The 20,000-nt window shown below is 39.8% G+C and overlaps 1 protein-coding gene across 5 annotated transcripts in view; it reads right to left on the bottom strand.

The window, feature by feature from the left end:
• LOC137997825 (ubiquitin carboxyl-terminal hydrolase 48-like) overlaps positions 1-20,000 on the bottom strand; it is a 40,397-nt gene that overhangs the window by 15,108 nt on the left and 5,289 nt on the right. For 2 of the 5 annotated variants that reach the window (XM_068844086.1, XM_068844089.1), the window contains exons 4-22: positions 19,194-19,253; positions 18,229-18,322; positions 17,099-17,366; positions 15,121-15,178; positions 14,628-14,687; positions 14,361-14,425; positions 14,150-14,258; positions 13,349-13,482; positions 12,475-12,563; positions 11,528-11,622; positions 10,053-10,137; positions 9,248-9,352; positions 7,743-7,861; positions 5,236-5,311; positions 4,664-4,772; positions 3,581-3,629; positions 2,260-2,306; positions 1,956-2,072; positions 657-898 (exon numbers count right to left, since the gene is read on the bottom strand). In XM_068844086.1, the coding sequence (XP_068700187.1) occupies positions 657-898; positions 1,956-2,072; positions 2,260-2,306; positions 3,581-3,629; positions 4,664-4,772; positions 5,236-5,311; positions 7,743-7,861; positions 9,248-9,352; positions 10,053-10,137; positions 11,528-11,622; positions 12,475-12,563; positions 13,349-13,482; positions 14,150-14,258; positions 14,361-14,425; positions 14,628-14,687; positions 15,121-15,178; positions 17,099-17,366; positions 18,229-18,322; positions 19,194-19,253 (1,981 nt within the window). Of the gene's footprint in view, positions 1-656; positions 899-1,955; positions 2,073-2,259; positions 2,307-3,580; positions 3,630-4,663; positions 4,773-5,235; positions 5,312-7,742; positions 7,862-9,247; positions 9,353-10,052; positions 10,138-11,527; positions 11,623-12,474; positions 12,564-13,348; positions 13,483-14,149; positions 14,259-14,360; positions 14,426-14,627; positions 14,688-15,120; positions 15,179-17,098; positions 17,367-18,223; positions 18,323-19,193; positions 19,254-20,000 lie in introns of those variants that run through there. The other 3 variants (XM_068844088.1, XM_068844087.1, XM_068844090.1) reach the window with 3 other exon arrangements.

Genomic DNA, 20,000 nt, shown 5'->3' with positions numbered 1-20,000 from the left:
GTGGTTTCTCTATCGGAAAGCGTAGGTGAAGCCAACCGCTCGCAGGGTATGAAAGAGTAAGGTGGGTGCGAATTATCAACAATTACTATGGATAGAACTAACTAATTGCGGGTAACTATAAACAGCCGCGGCTACACGAGCGATTTTTTGCTCGCGCTGGTGATGCGATTTTTTCAAACTTTGTCGCGTCGCCAGCGCGACATGAAAATCACACGTGTAGCCACCCTTGAACTGGCGACGCGACGGGTGAAAAAATCGCAAGAAAAAGTCGCCAGAGTTGAAACTTTCGCGACAAAATCGCAGAGATAGTTGCCCGTGTAGCCACCCTGCAACGTTTTGCCCGCGCTTGCGACGCGACTAAAGACTATTTAGCCAATGAAATTAAAGTAGGAATCTCTGTTTATAGTGCCCAGATCTCTTGAAGTATGCGATTCGCGCAACCTTCAATTTGTCGCCAAAATTTGTCCCAAGTGTAGCCACCCTGGCGCGCAGGGGACGCGACAAAATCTGAAAAAAATCGCATCACCGGCGCGAGACAAAAATCGCTCGTGTAGCCGCGGCTTAAGCTCATGAAAGTTCATATACCATACGACCTCACTTGAGTTTAAGCACGCTACAACAATGACCTGCCAAGTCTTGTCTCTGCCAGTACCCACCGTGTTCACAAAGCAAATCTTCATTAAATGTGGCATCTCCTTCATCGGTTTCATCGTCAATTTTATCTTGCTTGATCTCATTTCTTTCACTTCCGGTAGCTTTTGCTTCACCTTCTTCCTCTGTGTCATGGTTGGTTGTATTTTGACAGCCATCAATCAAGCTCTGTCGCAGCTCTTCGTGTTGCACTGCTAAGGTTCTCCACCGAAGAAGTGATCTTCTTCCCACCCAGTAGAACTTTTCACTGCAACGAAAGAAGCCTGCAATAAAGTTCGTTACTTTTCCTTGGAGTACGGAAAACTCTACAAATATTAGCTCTGGGAGCTATCGGGGATTTCGATCTTGGCTTTTTCGATGAAGGCGAAATCGATGGGAGTGGGTTACCGTGTGACTACTAAGTTATCACCTTTTTCCACTGTTTGATATGTCCGAATGGAACAACCTTAAAAGCATTTTCACTCTTACATTGCCTTTTGCTTAAACAAAGAAAAACAATTTTCCTCACATTTCAACGAGCCCGGCCCCGATATTCGGCTCGAACGAAATTGTTGAATCATGTCAGAAACTGCAGAACTCATAGCCTTGAGAAAGGTTTCCCTGCCCGGAGAGTAACATACTGATATTGCCCTGAACGCATTTAAGTGCCCATGTGATAAAAATATCACTTCTTTTTTTCTTCAGATTTTTAAAGTGTGTTTGCTTAACACCTGAATGGCAAAATTTTGAGCTTTGCTTTTTATCCAAAGGCCGTTTTCTTTGAGTGTAAGTTTTGAATTTCACGGTCCGCCATTACTCACGTTCAAAACTGACCGATTGGACCTCAGAGGGTTGGATCCAGGGCAAACTGACACCAGAGGCTCACTAGCTTAAAATTTCAGCGTGTGAACGCAGCTTATTATATATGCAAAGCGCGAGTTTAAAAGTCTGAAAGCCCATAACTCCCATGCTGCATATTCAGTCTGCGGCGTACATACGCATTGCATTCTTAAACTAGTGAGCCTTTGACATCATTTTCTCCTCGATCCAGCTCTCTCAAGAACATAATGTTAGTCATGGCGGGCCATTAAATAGGAAAATTCCAGTTAAAATAAAGAGATGTCTTTTTTAAATCAAGGCTTAAAACTTGGGTCACTTAGTGTTTAGTTAACATAGTTTTGAAATCCAAATAAAAATAAGAATTGATTTTTTGGTCACAGGGGCACTTTAAGAGTAAAGCGAATTTTTTTGGGGGGGAAGTTGAAGTTAAAGCAATTCCCTCACACAAGTGAACCAGTGACATACAAGAAGCAACTGAAGTTTACCTGTTTGACGACTGACTTTTTAAAGCCTCAGAAACAAACTTGTAGTCGTCACCGAGACGGGTTTCGAATCGTATTCTTCTGCACTGTTCTCTTACGCAGTTGATACAAAGAGAGTCACTGGAGGACAAAGGGAAAAGAAAAAAAAATTCACATCTCATGGCGCCTTTTTTCTGCTTGGGTGCAGTTGACCTTTTGCATGCAAAAAAGTTAAAGTTAAAAGCAGCTGTAAAAGCGACCAGTAGGACGATTCCAATAATAATGACAATGATATCGAAAAGAAGTAAGAAAAAATACAATACCGTACCTTTGAAGTCTGGGAAATCCACCATACTGACGAAAGATTTCATCAGCCTTAAAGAAAGATTGTTTAAATGCATTCCAATTTTAGTCGGAATATTACAACGAATAAAAGAGGTCGTGTTCTATTGGAATCAATTCTCTATCATTTTTCACTGAAAACACGGTAACGTTTAGTAGCAGTTGTTTGAAATTGCTAGGCCATTTAAATAATGCGTGCGCGTGATTCCCTGACAAGCACAACATTAGTTAAACATTTCTGACCGTTACATTTTTGTTATCGCTTTTCTGAAGTTTAGTCCTTTGATTTCTTAAATCTTGCTATATAGTCGCTAAGGTTGCACGTTCTTATATAGTTTAGAGTTTAGCCTATAAGTTACCATAAAATTCATAAGCGTCCCCGCGTTGTTTAGAGTGAGCGCCACTGACTGCTGGAGGCCACCCCCCAAATTGATAAAAAAAAAACCGCCTAAACGACAGAGGTCGCTGCCCATGCTTTATCAACGATTTCAAGAAGTATGACTCTTGTCAAATGAGCTCTTTAAACAATGTAAACGAAAAGGTATTTGTAGTGAAGGAAAAAAGACAACAACAACAACAACAACAACACCAAAATAGGTTTGTCCTACAATTGACTGAATAATAAACTCATCGCCAATTGACGAGCTTGGGAACTGGGGTCAGTTTTTCGAGCGTCCCGAAAACTTTTCGGGCCCGAAAAGCCATTCGTGAAACTGCTAACCACTTGTTTTGGAAACCCGATCTTTTAACATGTTTTTAAGCCAATTAAAAGAAACATGTCTGTAAAGTTTGACGACTTAAATCCTCTGTGTTCTTGAGATACAGAAGACATTGTGACACCCGAAAATGGCCCGTAAAGTTTCGGGACTTTCGAGAAACGGGCCCTTGGCGCCCAAAACGTTAGCGGGAAGGGGCCTGTTGTGATCCAGGCACTGCAGAGTGGTATCCCTGGCAACCCGCAAGCGGCAAACACCCCGAAGCAGCCGCTAAACCGGCACCGTCACACTGGAATACGGTCCAGTGGAAGAAAAAAACACTGACCAGATACTTAACTTTACGACCACGTATCTTTGGGACAAGAGGTGTGGGGCTCAATGAATGCGCAATGCTTCGCAAAAATGGCCCGCAACGATTACACGGCCACGCACAAGCAAGCCCTGCTGGATTTCCCCCCCCCCCCCAAAAAAAAAAAAATAACGGCACGCCTACTATTTGGAGCGAAAAAGCTGTATGCCGCAATGGCTTGAGATAAACCTTGCCTAAATTACATTTAGCCTCATTGAAAGCAGGAAAAAAAGTTAACTCACAGTATTAATATTGATCCTCTTTGCATTGATTACTTCATTTGGATCGAGTCTGATGTACCAAGGCAAAAAAGAAGAGAAATGAAGAACAAGAATGCAAGGAGGATGGGGAGTCAAGAATTGTTTAAAAAGGACTCTGTTCTGGTTCAATAGCAGCTGACAGCAGGAGGGAGGAGGGGGAAAGGGGGGAACGGAGGGAATTTCTCTGGAGAACTGGGACTTTAAGCAAACACAATGACAACGTTTACGAAAAGGAAAATCGCGTTAGTTAAATATTCCGGGATAATTCCCAGTCGTACGGCATGGAAGGTGAATTTTAAAAGTACGATTCTCAAATCCTCGACTTAACCTCAAATTCGGCTATTTCATGTACGGCCGAGCACGGCAAAGCGATGTATACCAAAAGGGGAAGGATCGAGTACGGGGCGTGCAAAGCCAATGTGTTCGTTTAGGAACCCTTTCATTTCGACGATCGAAACGTTCATTCTCCCAACTATTCCTATGGATTTCTTTCTTGGGTAGTCATGAGAATATAGTGTTATATCAAGATCACACCTCTTCAGCTGATAAAATTGTTCATTCTCAATACCTGTCTGACTGACATTTCATTGACATTGTGAGGAGAATTTACAAACCTATCACTCTTGGCAGTCAAAGGGTTAACAATAAGCACTTAATGACTGGCCCCATGGGAAACAGTGAGTTTCGTTTCCCGTGGAGCCAGTCATTAAGTGTTTTGTTACACCTCCCAACTCAAATTATAACAATACACGGATTTTTACACGGAATTTGCCGCTGTTTCAAAGAGCGCACGACCTCATCGGGTGCGAGTCGAAAGGTCAAGTCGTTGTTACCCTAGGGACACGACACGTGACACGTTCTCCTCCAATCGGAGAACGTATTTGAGTTTGGAGGTATAACAATATACATTATGATTGGATAACTGGCTTCGCTTACGTCTCGAGTGTTTCGTTTTTCTCTCGGTCGTAAGCGCCCTGCCCAGATTGAAATTCCGATTTCGACTCCGACGCAATTAAAATTTTTGCTCCATAAGTCAACGGAGTTTTTGACAACTTTGCATCTTACTTTCCATGTGGGCACAAGAGAGAAGAATTATCCACTGGAGGGGTTTCAATCTTGTCGTTCATCCAATCCCGAAGCCATTTTGTAGAAATCCATTCGTATGTTTCAGTTTCTGAAAATGAGTATATTCGTATGACAAACAATTATTTTTTGGGGGAAAAAGTGGTCGCTTTCCACCAAAGTGTCCTTCAAATGTGAAATGAAAGTTAGAAAGATCAACGCAGTACGTTAGATAACTATTATTTCATGTCAATTCGACAATTCGAATATATGACATTTTATATACAGCGACATTCGTATGACCTTGAAAAAGTGTTCGCACACTTACGTCACGGTTATTTGGAACAAAATTAAACGATCGGAAACAATGAAATGAAAGAACTGTGGAATGAGGAAGTTTTTTAAGTCGGGAAACTAGTGTTGATTCTTCCTTGTTTTTCGCCCTTCAAGAAAACTAATCTAATGTGGCGCACTGGGAAACTCTTGATCCAACAGGGCAAACTTTTGTAGATCAGTTCGTTCGTTCTTTTGTTAGATCAGTTTTAACATGTACTTTATAGGCAACATTCTCTTACCTGACCTTACTGGCATTTCGTCATAGAGTTTCCTTATTTCAGCTTGCTTTGTCTTACCCTTGGTTACTAGCGTTTCCTACAAAAGGAACGTGAATGAACTGAGGTGGAAGAGGATATTTCGTTGGATGGTCGGTCGTCTGTGGGCGTATTCAAGGACTATTTGCACATTTATGCATCGTTATTGGCTCTGGTGTTTTCGCGTAACTTTTAGCTTTATGACGGAGAGGTTAAAGGGAGTTTTAACAAGAACAACGGCAACGAAAACGTCACTCTAAAATATAACAGCGTCATCGCAAGTATTTCGCAATTATTCCGTCTTGTTCACCTTATACACTGCGGGCGAACCATCCTGTGACTGGATGGGAACGAAAGGTTTTGAAGCAAAAAAAAAAAAAAAAATTATATAGACACCTTAAGATCGACGTTTACCGCGGACCGCAAACCTCTACAGGTCACGTGACCAGACTTCAACCTCGCATTTACGGAAAATTCTCCCCGTTTTCGACGGCAAGAGGTAGGTTTTCGCGTAAGTCATTCACCTCAACTTTTATTTGCATGAATATTTTGGGATCCCACGTATGCCTGGCACTGATATACAGAAAATACCTTTTTCTTTCATTTCATATGAATTTTAATATTAACAAGACAACAGTTTTGTTTTTACAAGGTTTGAATGACAACTGTTGCACAACGTTGAAATCCAACATGTTACCACGCGTCGTTATCACGCGATTCTTAATACACGTTGGAGGCATACCGCAAACGGCAAACGGAAAACACGAAACCGCGGTTTGCGGTCCGCGGTAAACGTCGATTTTAAGGTGTCCAGTGGTTCATTGTGATATGTTCACGTTGTAGACAAAACCTAAAATTTGGTGATTTCACGTTGTTGTCTTGTAGATTAGAGCAAAGAAATACACGGAAATTCACGCTGCACATGCATCACGAGTATTTTTCCTCGTTCAACCAATTCTATTTTTGCTTTGCGGCGTCGTTGTTCCAGTAGCCCTCGTCTTTGCTGAAACTCCCTTAAAAACGGATATGGCGATGGCAACGACAACGCCATGAAGCAGTAATATTATTGGTTAAAAGAGAAAAAAATAATCGTGCTGCACGTGCGGAACGCATTTTTGTACATTTCTTTGGCTTAACTCTGCAAAACAACAACGTGAAATAACCAATGATTTACTAGTTGCCTGGCGACGAGCGAAAGGGCAACTGACCAATCATTGTCCTAGGCAGGATTCGAACCGAAGACGTCCGTAGAACCGGTCGGATGCTGGGGAGCCAGGCCGTTTATCAAGATTCTTCAAGAAAAACGTGTCCCGCGGTCAGCAATGCTCTACAATGTCATACGCCTCAGATTTCAAATGCGCCCGAGGGAATGATGATAAGAAGGCAGAAATGTCCGAACAGTATCTCAGAGATGATCGTGTAAAACTAGAAAGCAATTTGTTATGGTACAAAATGTGAAATCTAAGGCCACGCTAAGAGATCGGGCATTCGCCTTCGCAGCGCCGTCACTGTGGAACTCTCTGCCTAGTGAGCTTCGCTCAATCACTTGTGTAAATAGTTTTAAAGCTCATCTTAAGACCTTTCTTATTAGACATGCATATGCTTAACAGAGATTTTAATAATACTTTCGCTAATTATTTATCAATTAGTTTTTACCATATTGTATATATTTTTTAATGTATTAGTAGTCCTTGCCATATTTTTAGTTAGATATTTATCTATTATTTCTCGTATTTATACCTTAAGAATGCGCATCTGATCATAGTCATGTTAAGATGCGCACTAGAAATGAATAAATAATGATTATTACTATTATTTTAATTTTCATGGCCACATCTATCTGGAGACTCTACTGAGCTCGTTTGGCTCCTTTGTCATCCACTGTGGAGCCAAAAGATCCAACAGTTTAACACACGCAAATATTTATGACTCGTTCTTTCAACCACTTCCGAAGCAAACGAGCCACAAGTATAACAGACCCCAATATTTTTATGACTCGTTCTTTCATCCATTGCTGAGCCAAACGCGCCAGTACTTCCACCGCTCTCGAATGTGGCCCTGCATTCTGTAATTGATCCAACCCATTAATTATTCGGGTCTTGAGAGAAGAATATTAGGAAGAGTAAGGTATGGATAATGTCTTCATAATTCAGATACAAAAGGCCTCTAAAAAGTAAATAATCCTTTTCTGGCTTGCTAGTATGTCCGCGGATTATATCCTTGGCTGAGAGATTGTCCCGCCTCAAAATTCCCTCAAAGGTACGCTTCTCGGCCAATTTTTTTTTCGGACAATCTCTCAGCCGCGGACATACCAGCCGCCTGAAGGGGCTTATTAAAAAATGAGAGACCACTAGGTTAATGGTATGGAAGACATTCTGGTGTGTGAACAAAAACAACACGATTCCCAAATGAATGTATAGGATGCCAACGCCTCATATCAATGCTTTGGGCAAAAAGATGCCTATAAGACAAAAGCTTCACGTTAACCTTACCCGGAAATCTTTGACTTGTCTGACCCAGTCTTCAAACCGGCTATTGTCAGTGGCCACCAATTCTTGAACATGTGGAGGAACCTCAACTTCGTCATCCATGCAACCCTCTGGACTGATCTCTTCAAATTAAGAAAACTCGATACACATACAATCTCACTTATGTCTAGAAATGCAAGAAAATGGACGCACACCCAATTTTGACATCCAACACGAGGTATCCGGTTAAGTCTAATTTGCTAACTTTTCGGACAATAAGGTAAGTGTTATGTTTAGCGTCATTTTTGGAGTGGGATAAATCCAGCTGTTTGTCTTTACTTCAGAAGAAGAATTTTGGAGCCACTTTATGACGTTGTTAGCCCATATACTTAGACATGAGTTTACTTAGATACCAGTTGTGTTGAAGTTGGAGAGGAGAAGAAGAAGAAGAAGAAGAAGAAGAAGAAGAAGAATTAATTAAAGAAATCGGCTTGCATCTAATAGACCTTTTTACAGTTATGTGCTTAGTTACCTGGCCTTTACATAAAAGTGGGCCTAGAGTTGACCTTGTTATGATACAGACCTCCCTCCTTTTCTTAAGTTAATGTTATTCTCATGCTATAGCTAATTAGTTGGAATTTACATAAGAAAAGCAGTGAGGTTTCTACAATGTATCACAACAAGGTCAACCCTAACCTCACTTTCATTCATAGGCCATGCAACTTAGCACACAACTGTAAAATAGTCTATTATTTGCATTTCTGGACAGTTTTTCCCTGTGCACAGCAGAGTACAGAAGCAACAAACGTATCCCAGTTACAAGACATAATGGTGAGTAATGACTGTTCTCACCCCAAGACCACCCTTGCTTCCAAGACTGACTCACCCATAGTAAAGTTTTACTTATTTGCTAATTTAGGTACATGTACAGTATCATCATCTGAAGATCTTCTTCGGAACACACTAAATATCCTTTGAGCTACAGCTATTTTTCTTACGCAGTCTAATAAACCATAAGCCTCCTTGAGATATTATCAAGCCCAGCAAGGCAAAATTGCTGGCTAGGAACAACAACTCCATTTTGAAGTCCAATCCTTTGCAGATGTAATTTCACAGGCAGCACTTTCATCTAAGTTACTTTATCCCCCGAGTGTTGGTCTGGCTGATATTAGTTTTGAAGAATCAACATTTTAGCAAAAGAATCCTTATAATTATTAGGTCAGGGGTTTCAATAACTTCTGAAATAGCTGTCCATGATAGCCCATTGAAGGTGGCAGTTTGACAAGTTTATGATAGCATTTTTAGTGAAAATCAAGGCAAACTAGCCGGCGGTGTGAGGCAAAGAAGGCGGCAGTATAACGCCGGTAACCGGCTTCTATTGAAACCCCTGTTAGGTGATTCCCTTAATTTACCATTCAACCACCAGTCTGTTATTTCATGACATCCAGCATTTGCTACTTGATATCAACACTACCTACTGTTACTGTACAATAGTAATAATAATAATTATATCAACTAGGTTTTCTCACCAACATCCTGATGTCCTTGTAAAGTGTATACCAAAGTGTAAGCATTTTTGGATACATGACATCCCTTTGCGCATTTCGGTCTCTTGGCTGGTTTGATGCTTGTGTCTAAAGTGAAAATACGTGTACAACGTTAATGTAAATTGGCCCAACTGTTAAAACTACAAATAATAATAATAAGAAAATTTCAAACCATTAGTTCTAAAAGTGGTCATGGTCACTTACGAGAGGTGGTCACTTACAAGGGGTTCCAAATATAGTGATTTTACTTGAAAAAGTTTGGTTTTTTGGAAAGGAAAGGAACTTTATTTAAGTGTCTAGTAGATTTAGCGCTGGAGCACTAATTGGGGACACTGTAAAGTGAAATTAACAATTAACACAACAAGTCAAATGTTGGTTTTTGAGGAGAGGGGAAACCGGAGTACCCGGAGAAAACCTCTCAGTGCAGAGTAGAGAACCAACAAACTCAACCCACATATGACGCCGAGTCGAGGAATCGAACCTGGGCCACATTGGTGGGAGGCGAGTGCTCTCACCACTGCCCCATCCCTGCACCCCAATAATATTGGAAAAGTGGTCGCTGAGGAGATGTGCTCAAAACCAGAGGTTCAACTGTATTTTCCTTTTCACAGCTGTTAAAGTTGTTCACAAATGCCAGCAAATGATTGATTGGTTAGTTTTTGAAACAATGACTGTGAAAATACCACACCACTAGACATACTTTGCAGTTTTCTCCTCAAGATTTCACGTCCATAGCACAAGTTACAAGTACAAACTTTCAGTTAACAATCTTTAGTCTACAAATTACCTGCTGCATCCTCATCTTGTGACAGTTTTAAGTTTCCTTGCATTTTCACAATATCTTCATCGTTAAACTTGTACCATGAGCCCGACTAAAAAGCGAAAATTCAACCATTTCAAGAATAGTTGATCCTACAGAAACTTAAGAAATTAAATAAGTAGTGCCTAAGAATGGCAAATAGCTTTATTACTACATCTGTTAGTTTTACATTGTGTACTGCTGCACAATTGAAATTGTAGTTAGTTACTTCAAGGTGAATATCTTGGACAAAAGGCCAGTGTACATGTGGTACATTCATCAGATTCCCTTTCCCTGCTTGAAATTCAATCAGGGATTTGACCACGGCATACTGTACACTAATTTATTAATGTAGAAGATTCCAAAGCAGTCAAGGTGATTTCAATATCAGTGGGTCTCTACAGTATCGATGCAAGAAGAGCATTTCTAAATTTGGCAGGTTAGTAAATATGGGTTATTGAACAAGCTTGTTTGGTCAAGATGGCTGGATATTGGCCAAGTTCTTTTTTTGCGTGTTTATGGACCTCAACTTTGTCTCGGTCCATAAACACGCAAAAAAAGAAAAAGGCCAACATCAGCCATCTTGACCGCACGAGTTTGGTCAATAAAGGATTTAAAACACCAAAAAATGATCTTTGATCTTGCAGGACCAAGCGAGAAATCCCGAGCGGGCAAGATAGCTCCATCTTGCCCGCTCAGGTAGCCAATCACAGCACGCAATTTGGTTCATCTTGCCCGCTCACGGAGCTAGTCATATAATAATTGACATTATTGTCAGAGTTTGTTTGATTTGACCAAGGACTTCATGTCCAGAAATGGACATAATTACAAGCACATCCAATTTTGATGTCTGCCTATTTGTAGCAATACGGTTAGCATTGTATTTTAGTGAGGGAAATCCAGCTGTTCAGGATAAAGAGTCTAGGGTACTCTGATGTTAAAGGGGCTATGCCATGTTACTTTAGGGTGTTTCACGAAAATCTTTAGTTAATCATGAGTTCAAAACTCAAAAATACAATGTAGTCATAAGGAATTCCTATATTGATAACATTATCATTTCATCACAAACAAGATGATTCTGAGCAAAAATGACCCTTCTTCGGGGCGGCCTTTTTTCAAGATTACCAATATTCAATCCAATTGAATCTTGTCCATTTGTGTCCATCCATGCTTCTCTTTCCTTTTGCTGTATTTCTTTTATGTTGTTCAACAGTTTGAAGTAGTTATTGCAATGTTTCCTTCAACCTTGTTCCCAGGTCGGGTCTCTCTTCTCTGCTTCCTTACCCAACATCAAAGTAGGCAGAAAAGAGACATCCTGGGTGCAAGGTTGTGTTTCAGTCTAATTTTTGGGCATTTTGTGTGTCATGAAATTACATCATTTTGCGTGACATAGCCCCTTTAATTATAAAAAAATTATTACTGGTATTCTGCATGACATTCAAAAATTGGTCAAGTCACTTTACCTTCTTATCTCTGATATGTGCAACATAGTGTCCTGAATATGCACTAACTCCAAAGTGCATCAACACTGCACTCAATTCATAAATTGAATTTGAACCTGTAGTAAAAACAATTATTTTGGAAAAAAGAGAGAGAAAGAGAAAGTTTCAACAAAAAAAAGAGACAGGATAGAGGCACTGCAAGCAATGTGACCAAACATATCTTGCCATTTACATGTACTTGTGATGACATTGTGGTAAGATATTTGACCCCACCAGGCAACCACAACCCAGAAGTGACCATCAGTTTACGGCATTGTCTAAATTTAGATGACAGGTTCTGCCAGAATGGGCCTTACGGCCAAAATTCCGCCGGTGCTCATCCCTTCAAGGGCGGATCCAGGATTTTGAAATGGGGGGTGAATTTTTGTAATAATGTAATAGAACCAAAGCCTGGTTGAGGTTTTTGTGGGATAAGAAAAAGAAAGAAAGAAGGGGGGCTCAGAAAAAGGGGGGTGAAAATTCACCCATTTCACCTCCCCTGGAACACTCTCCTCAGCAGCAAGGCGGTCACCATGGCAACTGAGCCACAGTCCACCTCCCACGGCACCCGTCAACACGTCACTGAGACCAGGGTATGGAATGTATACTTATCCCAAAACATGGGAGGGAGGGAGGGAGGGAAAAGCGAGCAAGTAAGCAACGAGGTGACTCAAGCCAAAGCACATGGCAATGCCCCTGCAAACCTCCCTGCTTGGTTTTTGCTTGGTTTTAACTTTGCCTAAATCAATAGCCTCATCAATATTTGATTTCGGTACCACATTTAAAATCACCAACAAGATTGCTTCATTTCCACTGAGTTAATTGGGCTTATTGTAAGAATAAATAGCATGGGAGCTTTAGGCTTTGCTGAATCTACATATATATTAAATTCACAGTTATTGTATTAATAAAGAGTTAGTGATACCTACCTAGGTATCCATTTTTAACATGATCTTTCATATCTAGAACATCTGGAAATTGAATGAATGAGTTCAGTTTCTTCTTGTAACCTGTTTTTCTGAAATACATAGTAAAAATGAGCCAGTATAGAATTAGTAAAATTTTGGTATAATGACCCAGAAGGACCTTTTGGTGTGGTTCACATCAAGGCTGTACGGGCTATAAAGACCACCATAGCTTAACCTTCAATCAGGCTCCATTTTTGTTACTCAATGCTCAATGCAATGCTCAATTGGGCCTCATCGCAGGTTAACAATAGTGACGACCTTTAATTCCTTTGTATTCATGTTAATAAGACCTACTGCCCTTGTTTTGGAAGAAACATTTTTTTGAAACTTGCTTGTGATAGCAAGGCTAGAAAGGTTTACTAGAATTAAAACAAAACAAAATTTTATGCAGCAGCCATTATGAAAGAGGTCTATGGATTACGTTCTGGATTCTCTTGTCGCTTCAATGAATGAGTACCCAGCAAGTCAGAACTATACAGTGTTTGCAGTTCAGTATTAATTTTGTTTTGTGGTCTCGTAGGGCAATGCAGGCCTATCTGGGATTTGCAGATCTGGCTGCAAGTGATGCACACATGTAATTATATGTAAGTGGTCTCCATCAATAGAGAGTAGATTGGACCTGGCTTTGCACTCGAAATTTACAAGGATTTAAATATGACTGCAAAATGCTGCATTTCTTTTGGCTTTCACTCTCACAAATTACTTTAAAAATACAATTTTAAAAATAAGAAGAATCTTTATTACACCAAAAAGAAACAATAGGCAGCCTTTACTGGTACAGTTGTACTCCCTCTCTCCCTTAATTTCATTTCCAGCTTAAAGGTCTCTAACTCACCTGTCAAAGACAAATCTCAGTAGCTGAAGGTTTAGTACCGGGGGTAGGGTGTGCAATTCAATGTAACGAGCAGCATTCTGTTTACCATTGCATTGAGTGCAATAGTACTGATTATCACCATCTAGTTTTTCTTCCTTCAAGGCAAAATACAAAACAAAAACACACTAATTATTTTAATATTTTCAACCCCTGCATAAAGAAAAAAGGAGATTGACAACACAGCTCTTTGTAATTACAACCTCTTCTCGTTATTGGACGAGGCAAATGTTAATGTCTAATAATTATTGTGAGCTCTAGATTATCAAGAATGAGTTCCACCATGAGTACCAGTTTTCTGCTTTGAGCAGGCATAAAACTCATACGCCATTCAAATCTAGCATTCAAATGAGTGCCACTGGCTCTCAGACTGCACTGGGTTGGTTAACGTTCAACAAGAAGGCTAGGTCTGTAACAATTTCCAAAAACATTGTCTGTTATTGCCCAATCATTTGTGGGGTGGTATCAACTTTTTGAGTTGCATAAATCAAAGATGAGAGAGGACAAAGCAAAGTAGAAGCATGCCTCCAAACCCTTCAAGAAGGGCATGCCCCTCTGCTCACAAGACCCAAGTGGAAGGGTGTGCTCCATCCCCCTAATGCAATCAGACGGGAGTGACGAGCCTGTGTAACCATACGGTACTTGCACTTCAATCTGGAAGTCACTAATGTGATAATTTATTATCATATCTCCTGACCACTCTGCTGGATGTATTCCTTTCTTGTTACCTTAGTTAAAATTACAAACGAGGAAACTCTAAGCAACCTTTAGAAACTCTTTAATGCACTGATGAAGTGATGAATGTCCTTGAATGTTAAGATCCAGCTCATAAAACCTTGACAGCCTTTTCGATTTGTTCCCACAACTGTGGCATCTAAAAATAAGAACATCTTTCAATAACATAATGGAGTTGTACACCTACATTAGTAGCAGTTACAAGCAGTTACAAGTCATACAAGACCAAGCATAATCTTACTCTGTTATGTAGAAATATTTCCCGCCAAACTGATTTTGAACGACATCACGCACCCCAGGATCAGTCTTTTAAAAGAAAAAAGTATTAGCAGTGATAAGTTTAAGAACTGCAATTTATGACGCTTAGTGATAGGGGCTGCCAAGTACTTAAAGTGAAACAGTTGTACATAACGTAACAAATTGTGTAACAAGAGGTATAGGAATGCCAGGTGAAGTGTCTTGAAACATGAACTGACATGAACCACCATGATATGCTTGTTCAACTTACTTGTTGTGATAATGTTTCCTCCAGCAAAGAAGTGAATAATTTCCCAAATTCTTGAGCGTCCTATTGAGACAAAGGTTAACGAGGTTCAAAAGGGTCAAATATGCCTCAGGTGATGGCAAAAATACAAAAGAGAGAACGGGAGTCTGCGGGACATTGAGTTTGTCAATGCGAGTTTGCTGAAGGTCCACTCTGGCCCACGGCAGAGGAAAATGGAGAAGGAACAAAGTCCTCAATGCCTGTATATGTTGTGGTTCAATTTTCCTTTGATTCAGATTATGATAATGAATATTGGACAAAGAAAAATCAAATTGAACAGGGTTGAAATTTCTTAATGATTTATTATTAGGTCCTCAGGAACCTAATACTGGAAAGGAATGGATGAAGTAGGGGGGAAGAGGAATACCATGGTACTAAGGTGGTGTTGGCTGATAATGGCTACATATAATTGGCCAGGGAGTGGATGAGAACCACTGTTAATAGCAATAATGTATACCTGCTGCTGTGCAGTGTCCAATCCAAGACTGTCGACAAAAGGACTTGGATCAATGTATCTAAATATACATAATTATAAATGTAATTATTAGGTATCAGTATTCAATTCATATAAAACTCAGAGAATAACATAATTCTTGCACTTTCAGAACTGTGTGAGGAAGGCTTTCTTGTAGCTAGAAAAATACAATTGTAACTTAGGGAAAACTATTAATTACTAAGCCTACAGTTACAGCAAGCTGTATGTATCTGGACCTTCCAAAAGTTGATAATTACTGTATTCTGGGTTAAGTTGTTCAGAGAAAGGTTTAAGTTTGTGTCAAACAGGTTTCAATAAGTTTTTTAACAAGTAAATGGCTGGTTTCGTGAAGTACATGTAGGCGGCTGTGGCAAGAAAGGGACCATAAGGGTATCTGAAATCTAGGAGTTTCAGCAATCTGGGCATCAACACCAGTCACGTATATTAATTTTACTAATACGAAGCTGCACATGGCCAAGTTAGACCTGGATAATTTTTTTGCACCTTCGATCTCTTTTTAAAATATGACAAAATATCGCCTCCAGGTACACGCTTTCTAGTTGTGTCTTCCATTTTTACTAAACAACAGGTGGAAAACTGGAATGATGCAGTGAATGTGGTGATGTGTCCTTTAGACGAAGTCTCCGGGTACTTACGATAAGGGACAATTTTAATTCACTTTCAAAACACTGAGCACATGGACATAAGGAGAAGGAAATCTAATCCCAACATTCCTCGCAGGATAAACATGAATTGACAATATCCGGTTACTAAACTTCCGGTTTGTAATATGAACATTAAAAAGGTGATTGAGGCAACATTTGACACCAGTCTTTCTCAGTCTTCTATTCACCCTTCATGCCGTAATGCAAAGATCACACTGGCGAATGGCAAACGCGAGTGCAAATAACACCGAGTTCATAAAAATATCCAACATTTCAAAAAAGTGCAGAACATAACAGCAAAAGGTTTCTTGATATTCCAGTTGTTTTACTGAATTAAACTAACTTAAAATGGATCGAAGTTAAATGGTGAGAATCGTGTAATTCAAGCTTCTCGAAAAAGTAGGCAGCGATAACATAGGGAGTAGCTGGCTTCTAATGCAACCACCGGTCAAACCTGAGTTAATAGGGAGTTTAAGAAACAATGCCGGCTACAGCTACGACAATGCCAAAAAACAACAATATCATTGGTTAAAAGAAGAAAAAGAATCATGCTACATGCGTGGCCCACATTTTATTGCTGTACTCTGCATAAAAATCAAATTTGAGGTTTTAACGACAACGTGAGTGTACAAATGTGAATCATTCATTCTATATTTTTACTCTGAAACCACTTGTGTGAATTCAATTTTAGGATAACTCCCCAAATTGTACTAAGTAAACAAGATGAAATAACCACGAAAGACTTAGATTGTGCAAACTTACATTTTGAAGTGACGTTCGCCGTCACTGTAGTAAATCTTATAGACAATGATGAAGATGAAGATAATGGACACTTTAAAATTGCATGTTACTATCAAGGCCAGTTTAAATTGCCCAGTACAAGTGCTCTACGAGTTAGAGGGACTTTAAATACTGTTTAATTGAAATGTTAGTTATTGGTGACAGGTGAAAACTACATGTAGGCTACTGAAAGAAAATTAAACCTCTCAGAGCAGAGCAAAGAACCAACAAAGTTCATCCACAAATGGGAGAAGATGTATCACTCCTTCTCCCCTCCACTTAGGGCTCTCATGTAAAAAATTCAAGGCATAATACCAAGTTTGGTGTAGAACTTGATCCAGATAACTTGACCCGAGTCAAGTTTCAAGCAGCAATAGAAAAAGTCTGACCATTAATTTTGCAGATGTGAACACAAAGGCGGGACTTTCTCCACAGTCACTTCAAGCCACAGCCTCCCAAATGACCCAAGACAGTTATAAGTGCAGCCTTTGAGTTACGACAAAATACAACTATACCTCCGAAAACTGTACTGCAACTGTGCAAACAGCAACTGGAGGTGTCCACAGACTGTCAACGGTGCTGCATCAGAGCTAAGTATGGTGGTGGAAGGAAGCAATGGAACTTTTTGGGTATTGCAGGATTTTTCAGGGCTTTTTGCAACATCACAAGCTTTCATCAGGGTACCATCATTGGAATTGCCATTGTGGTTGGTCAGTGGAGGGGAACGTGCTGGGCTGTTGGGTGTAGTTTTCTTTTGACCTGATGTTACGAAATGAATCTCAGCTATAAAAGAAAAGAACTTTCATTGACAAAACAGAGTTCACACTTATGTCCTGAAATGCAGGTAACTAGAAGCACGAACTGCCCCAGTAAGGTAAAGGTTAGAGTTATGCAACTGTTTATCCTTACTCGAGGAGCAGCATTTGGGGACACTTTGTGACACTAATTATTGTCTTTATTATTCCACTATTACACCATTTTACCATAATATTAATTTTTGGTCATGAGAACGTGCAAAATATGAGACAGTAATACAATGTAGTGTCCCAGTCTGACTGGTTTAGAACACAGCAAATACGGATGGAACAGGAGTTTTTCAATGAAACAAACTGTTTTCAACACGATGCAAAGCCTGAGAATTTAGCTTGTCGTAGCTTGTCACTTGTCATTTCATTTACCAAATCAAATAGAGGACATTTGGATGGCTTTTTGTGCTGTTTACAACATTCACACACACCCTGAAGGACAGATGATGCTTTTTTTAAAACACTTAACACCTTTTTTGTCGTGGAATAATAAATCTCTTATAATATTCGATTTGTTTAACATAAATTATAATACTTGCGGACATTTTGCTGATTGCTCATATTTTTCCTCACCCCTGTGAGGTTTGGAAAAATACAACGCAACTCGCAAAATATCCATGCATACCATATGTTAAACTATATGTACGCGCACAAGAAACAAGTGATGTTTAAGAGCAAGGGGACCTTAATTAGGGGCATTTCTGGACATAATTATCTGGGAGCTTACGAAAAAAAAAGATCATTAACAAATCGAAAGTGGTTCAGCATTGTCTCTAGAAATAAACCAAAAAAAGACGTCATAAAATAATTTTTTTGAGAAAATTTGGTTGACACCTTACATGTGCTGCTTTGCTCTTTGACGAAATGTCCAGGACCCATTGAAGAAACATATTTGTACATTGCTGAGCGAAACGCTGAGTTGTGGAACCAAACCTGCAGAAAGTAAAGTTTAATGCAGTTTAACAGGGTTAACAACAAAGAGCTGGAGTGGTCTGGGCAGGTCAATCATCTACAAGTGGTCAGTGGTGTTTGGTACAGGTGCATGATCATTCAGTCCCTTAACCACATGAGGGAATGGACAATCTGCGAGCCATCCAAGCATTTAAGTCTAAAGCTCCCATTTCAATTATAGTGCTGATAAACAGTATTTAAGCACCCATCTAAGATTTTAAACAGTAAGCTTTAAATAACTGTGACTCGTACATGGCTTGCCATGTTGGCTTGTGTGACTTGCTATGTTAGCCCCCCTGACTCACAGCCATGGCTCACATGACTCGCATGGCTCGCTCATTGTCCACACTCACCACATGGCAATTCACTGAAGATTTTGCCAGCCACTTAATGCCGTACTTGTCCAGTTGGGCTTTTGCTGGATTCCGGACAGCCAGCAAAAGAAACGCATGCCCACTTGGTGTGAATAGGCTGCATGCCACACCGGCTTGATATTAAGCTTGCATAAATTACATTTAGACTCATTTAACAATTCACTGGCCGTTGCTGTTCCATAGTAGTAAAAATGCCTTGGTTGCTCTATATTAGTTGAAACGTGACATGTGCCGTTTGTTTCTGGTTAATTGGCCTGGCCACTTCAAGGAAAGTTTAAATACAGAAACCTTAGCTCTCAACTAACGTAACCCATATAACCTTTCCTTATGAATAATATAATACATGTACTCTCCAGATATTCGACCACTAAGCTGCTGAAGACTTGTGGAAGATGGCCAATTAAACTGCAACATAACTCCTGCACATTGCTAATACTGAAATGTCAGAGTGGAATTCTCAGAAATTTAGATGATGTTACCTGCAGTAATGTGTTTACGTAACAGGTTGCCCCAAGATTTCTCAGCCCAACAAAAGCATTCTGCAAAAAGACACTTGAATGTAAAATAGTCAACATTAAAATACAAAACAGTGAAAGTATAAGTCAATGACGTAATAAATGGCTGAAAACAGAGAAATGAGACCGCCAAATTCGTCTTAAAGAGTTTGTCAAATTTACAATATCATGCTAGTCGCCAAATTGTGGGGGAGAAGGGTTGGCACAACAATGAAAGCACTCCCCTCTGCACAATGTGTCCCAGGTTCGATTCTGAGATGCTGCATCAAACATGGGTTGTGTTTGTTGGTCCTCTTCAGGTACTCCAATTTTCCCCTTTCCACAAAACCAGTACATGTAGATTATTTGATTTGATTTTAGCATTCTATCCTCTTCGTCATCAGCCATCAGCATCGTTATTGTTGTTCTCGCCATCAACATCTCTCACCACCATAATTATTATCATATTTTAATATTTTATTAGTATTATTATTATTATTATTGAGTGTCAAAACTAATTAGAGAATTGCTTTGGTTTTTAATTACTTCATTCAGTGAGTGGTTCAAAGTTTCGTGCCACTTTTTCCTGTGTTTTGTGTCAGCTATGTGTAATTACTTCAAGTTTTGATTGGTTTACTGGATTGTGTCCGTCCTTTTTGAATGGCCAAAGTAATTACTTTGGTTTTGGTTTTACAACACTTGCATTTTCATTGGCTTGCTGGACACAGTCTATCAGTTCATAAACCTGCTGTACCTTACATGTACATGGTCAAGGAACACGTCAGCAGTATA

The sequence above is a fragment of the Montipora foliosa genome, chromosome 3 (assembly GCF_036669935.1).
Source record: "Montipora foliosa isolate CH-2021 chromosome 3, ASM3666993v2, whole genome shotgun sequence".
NCBI classification, from domain to species: domain Eukaryota; kingdom Metazoa; phylum Cnidaria; class Anthozoa; order Scleractinia; family Acroporidae; genus Montipora; species Montipora foliosa.
The sequence above is the reverse complement of the archived record's forward strand: the minus strand, read 5'-3'. Positions and strand labels throughout refer to the sequence as shown.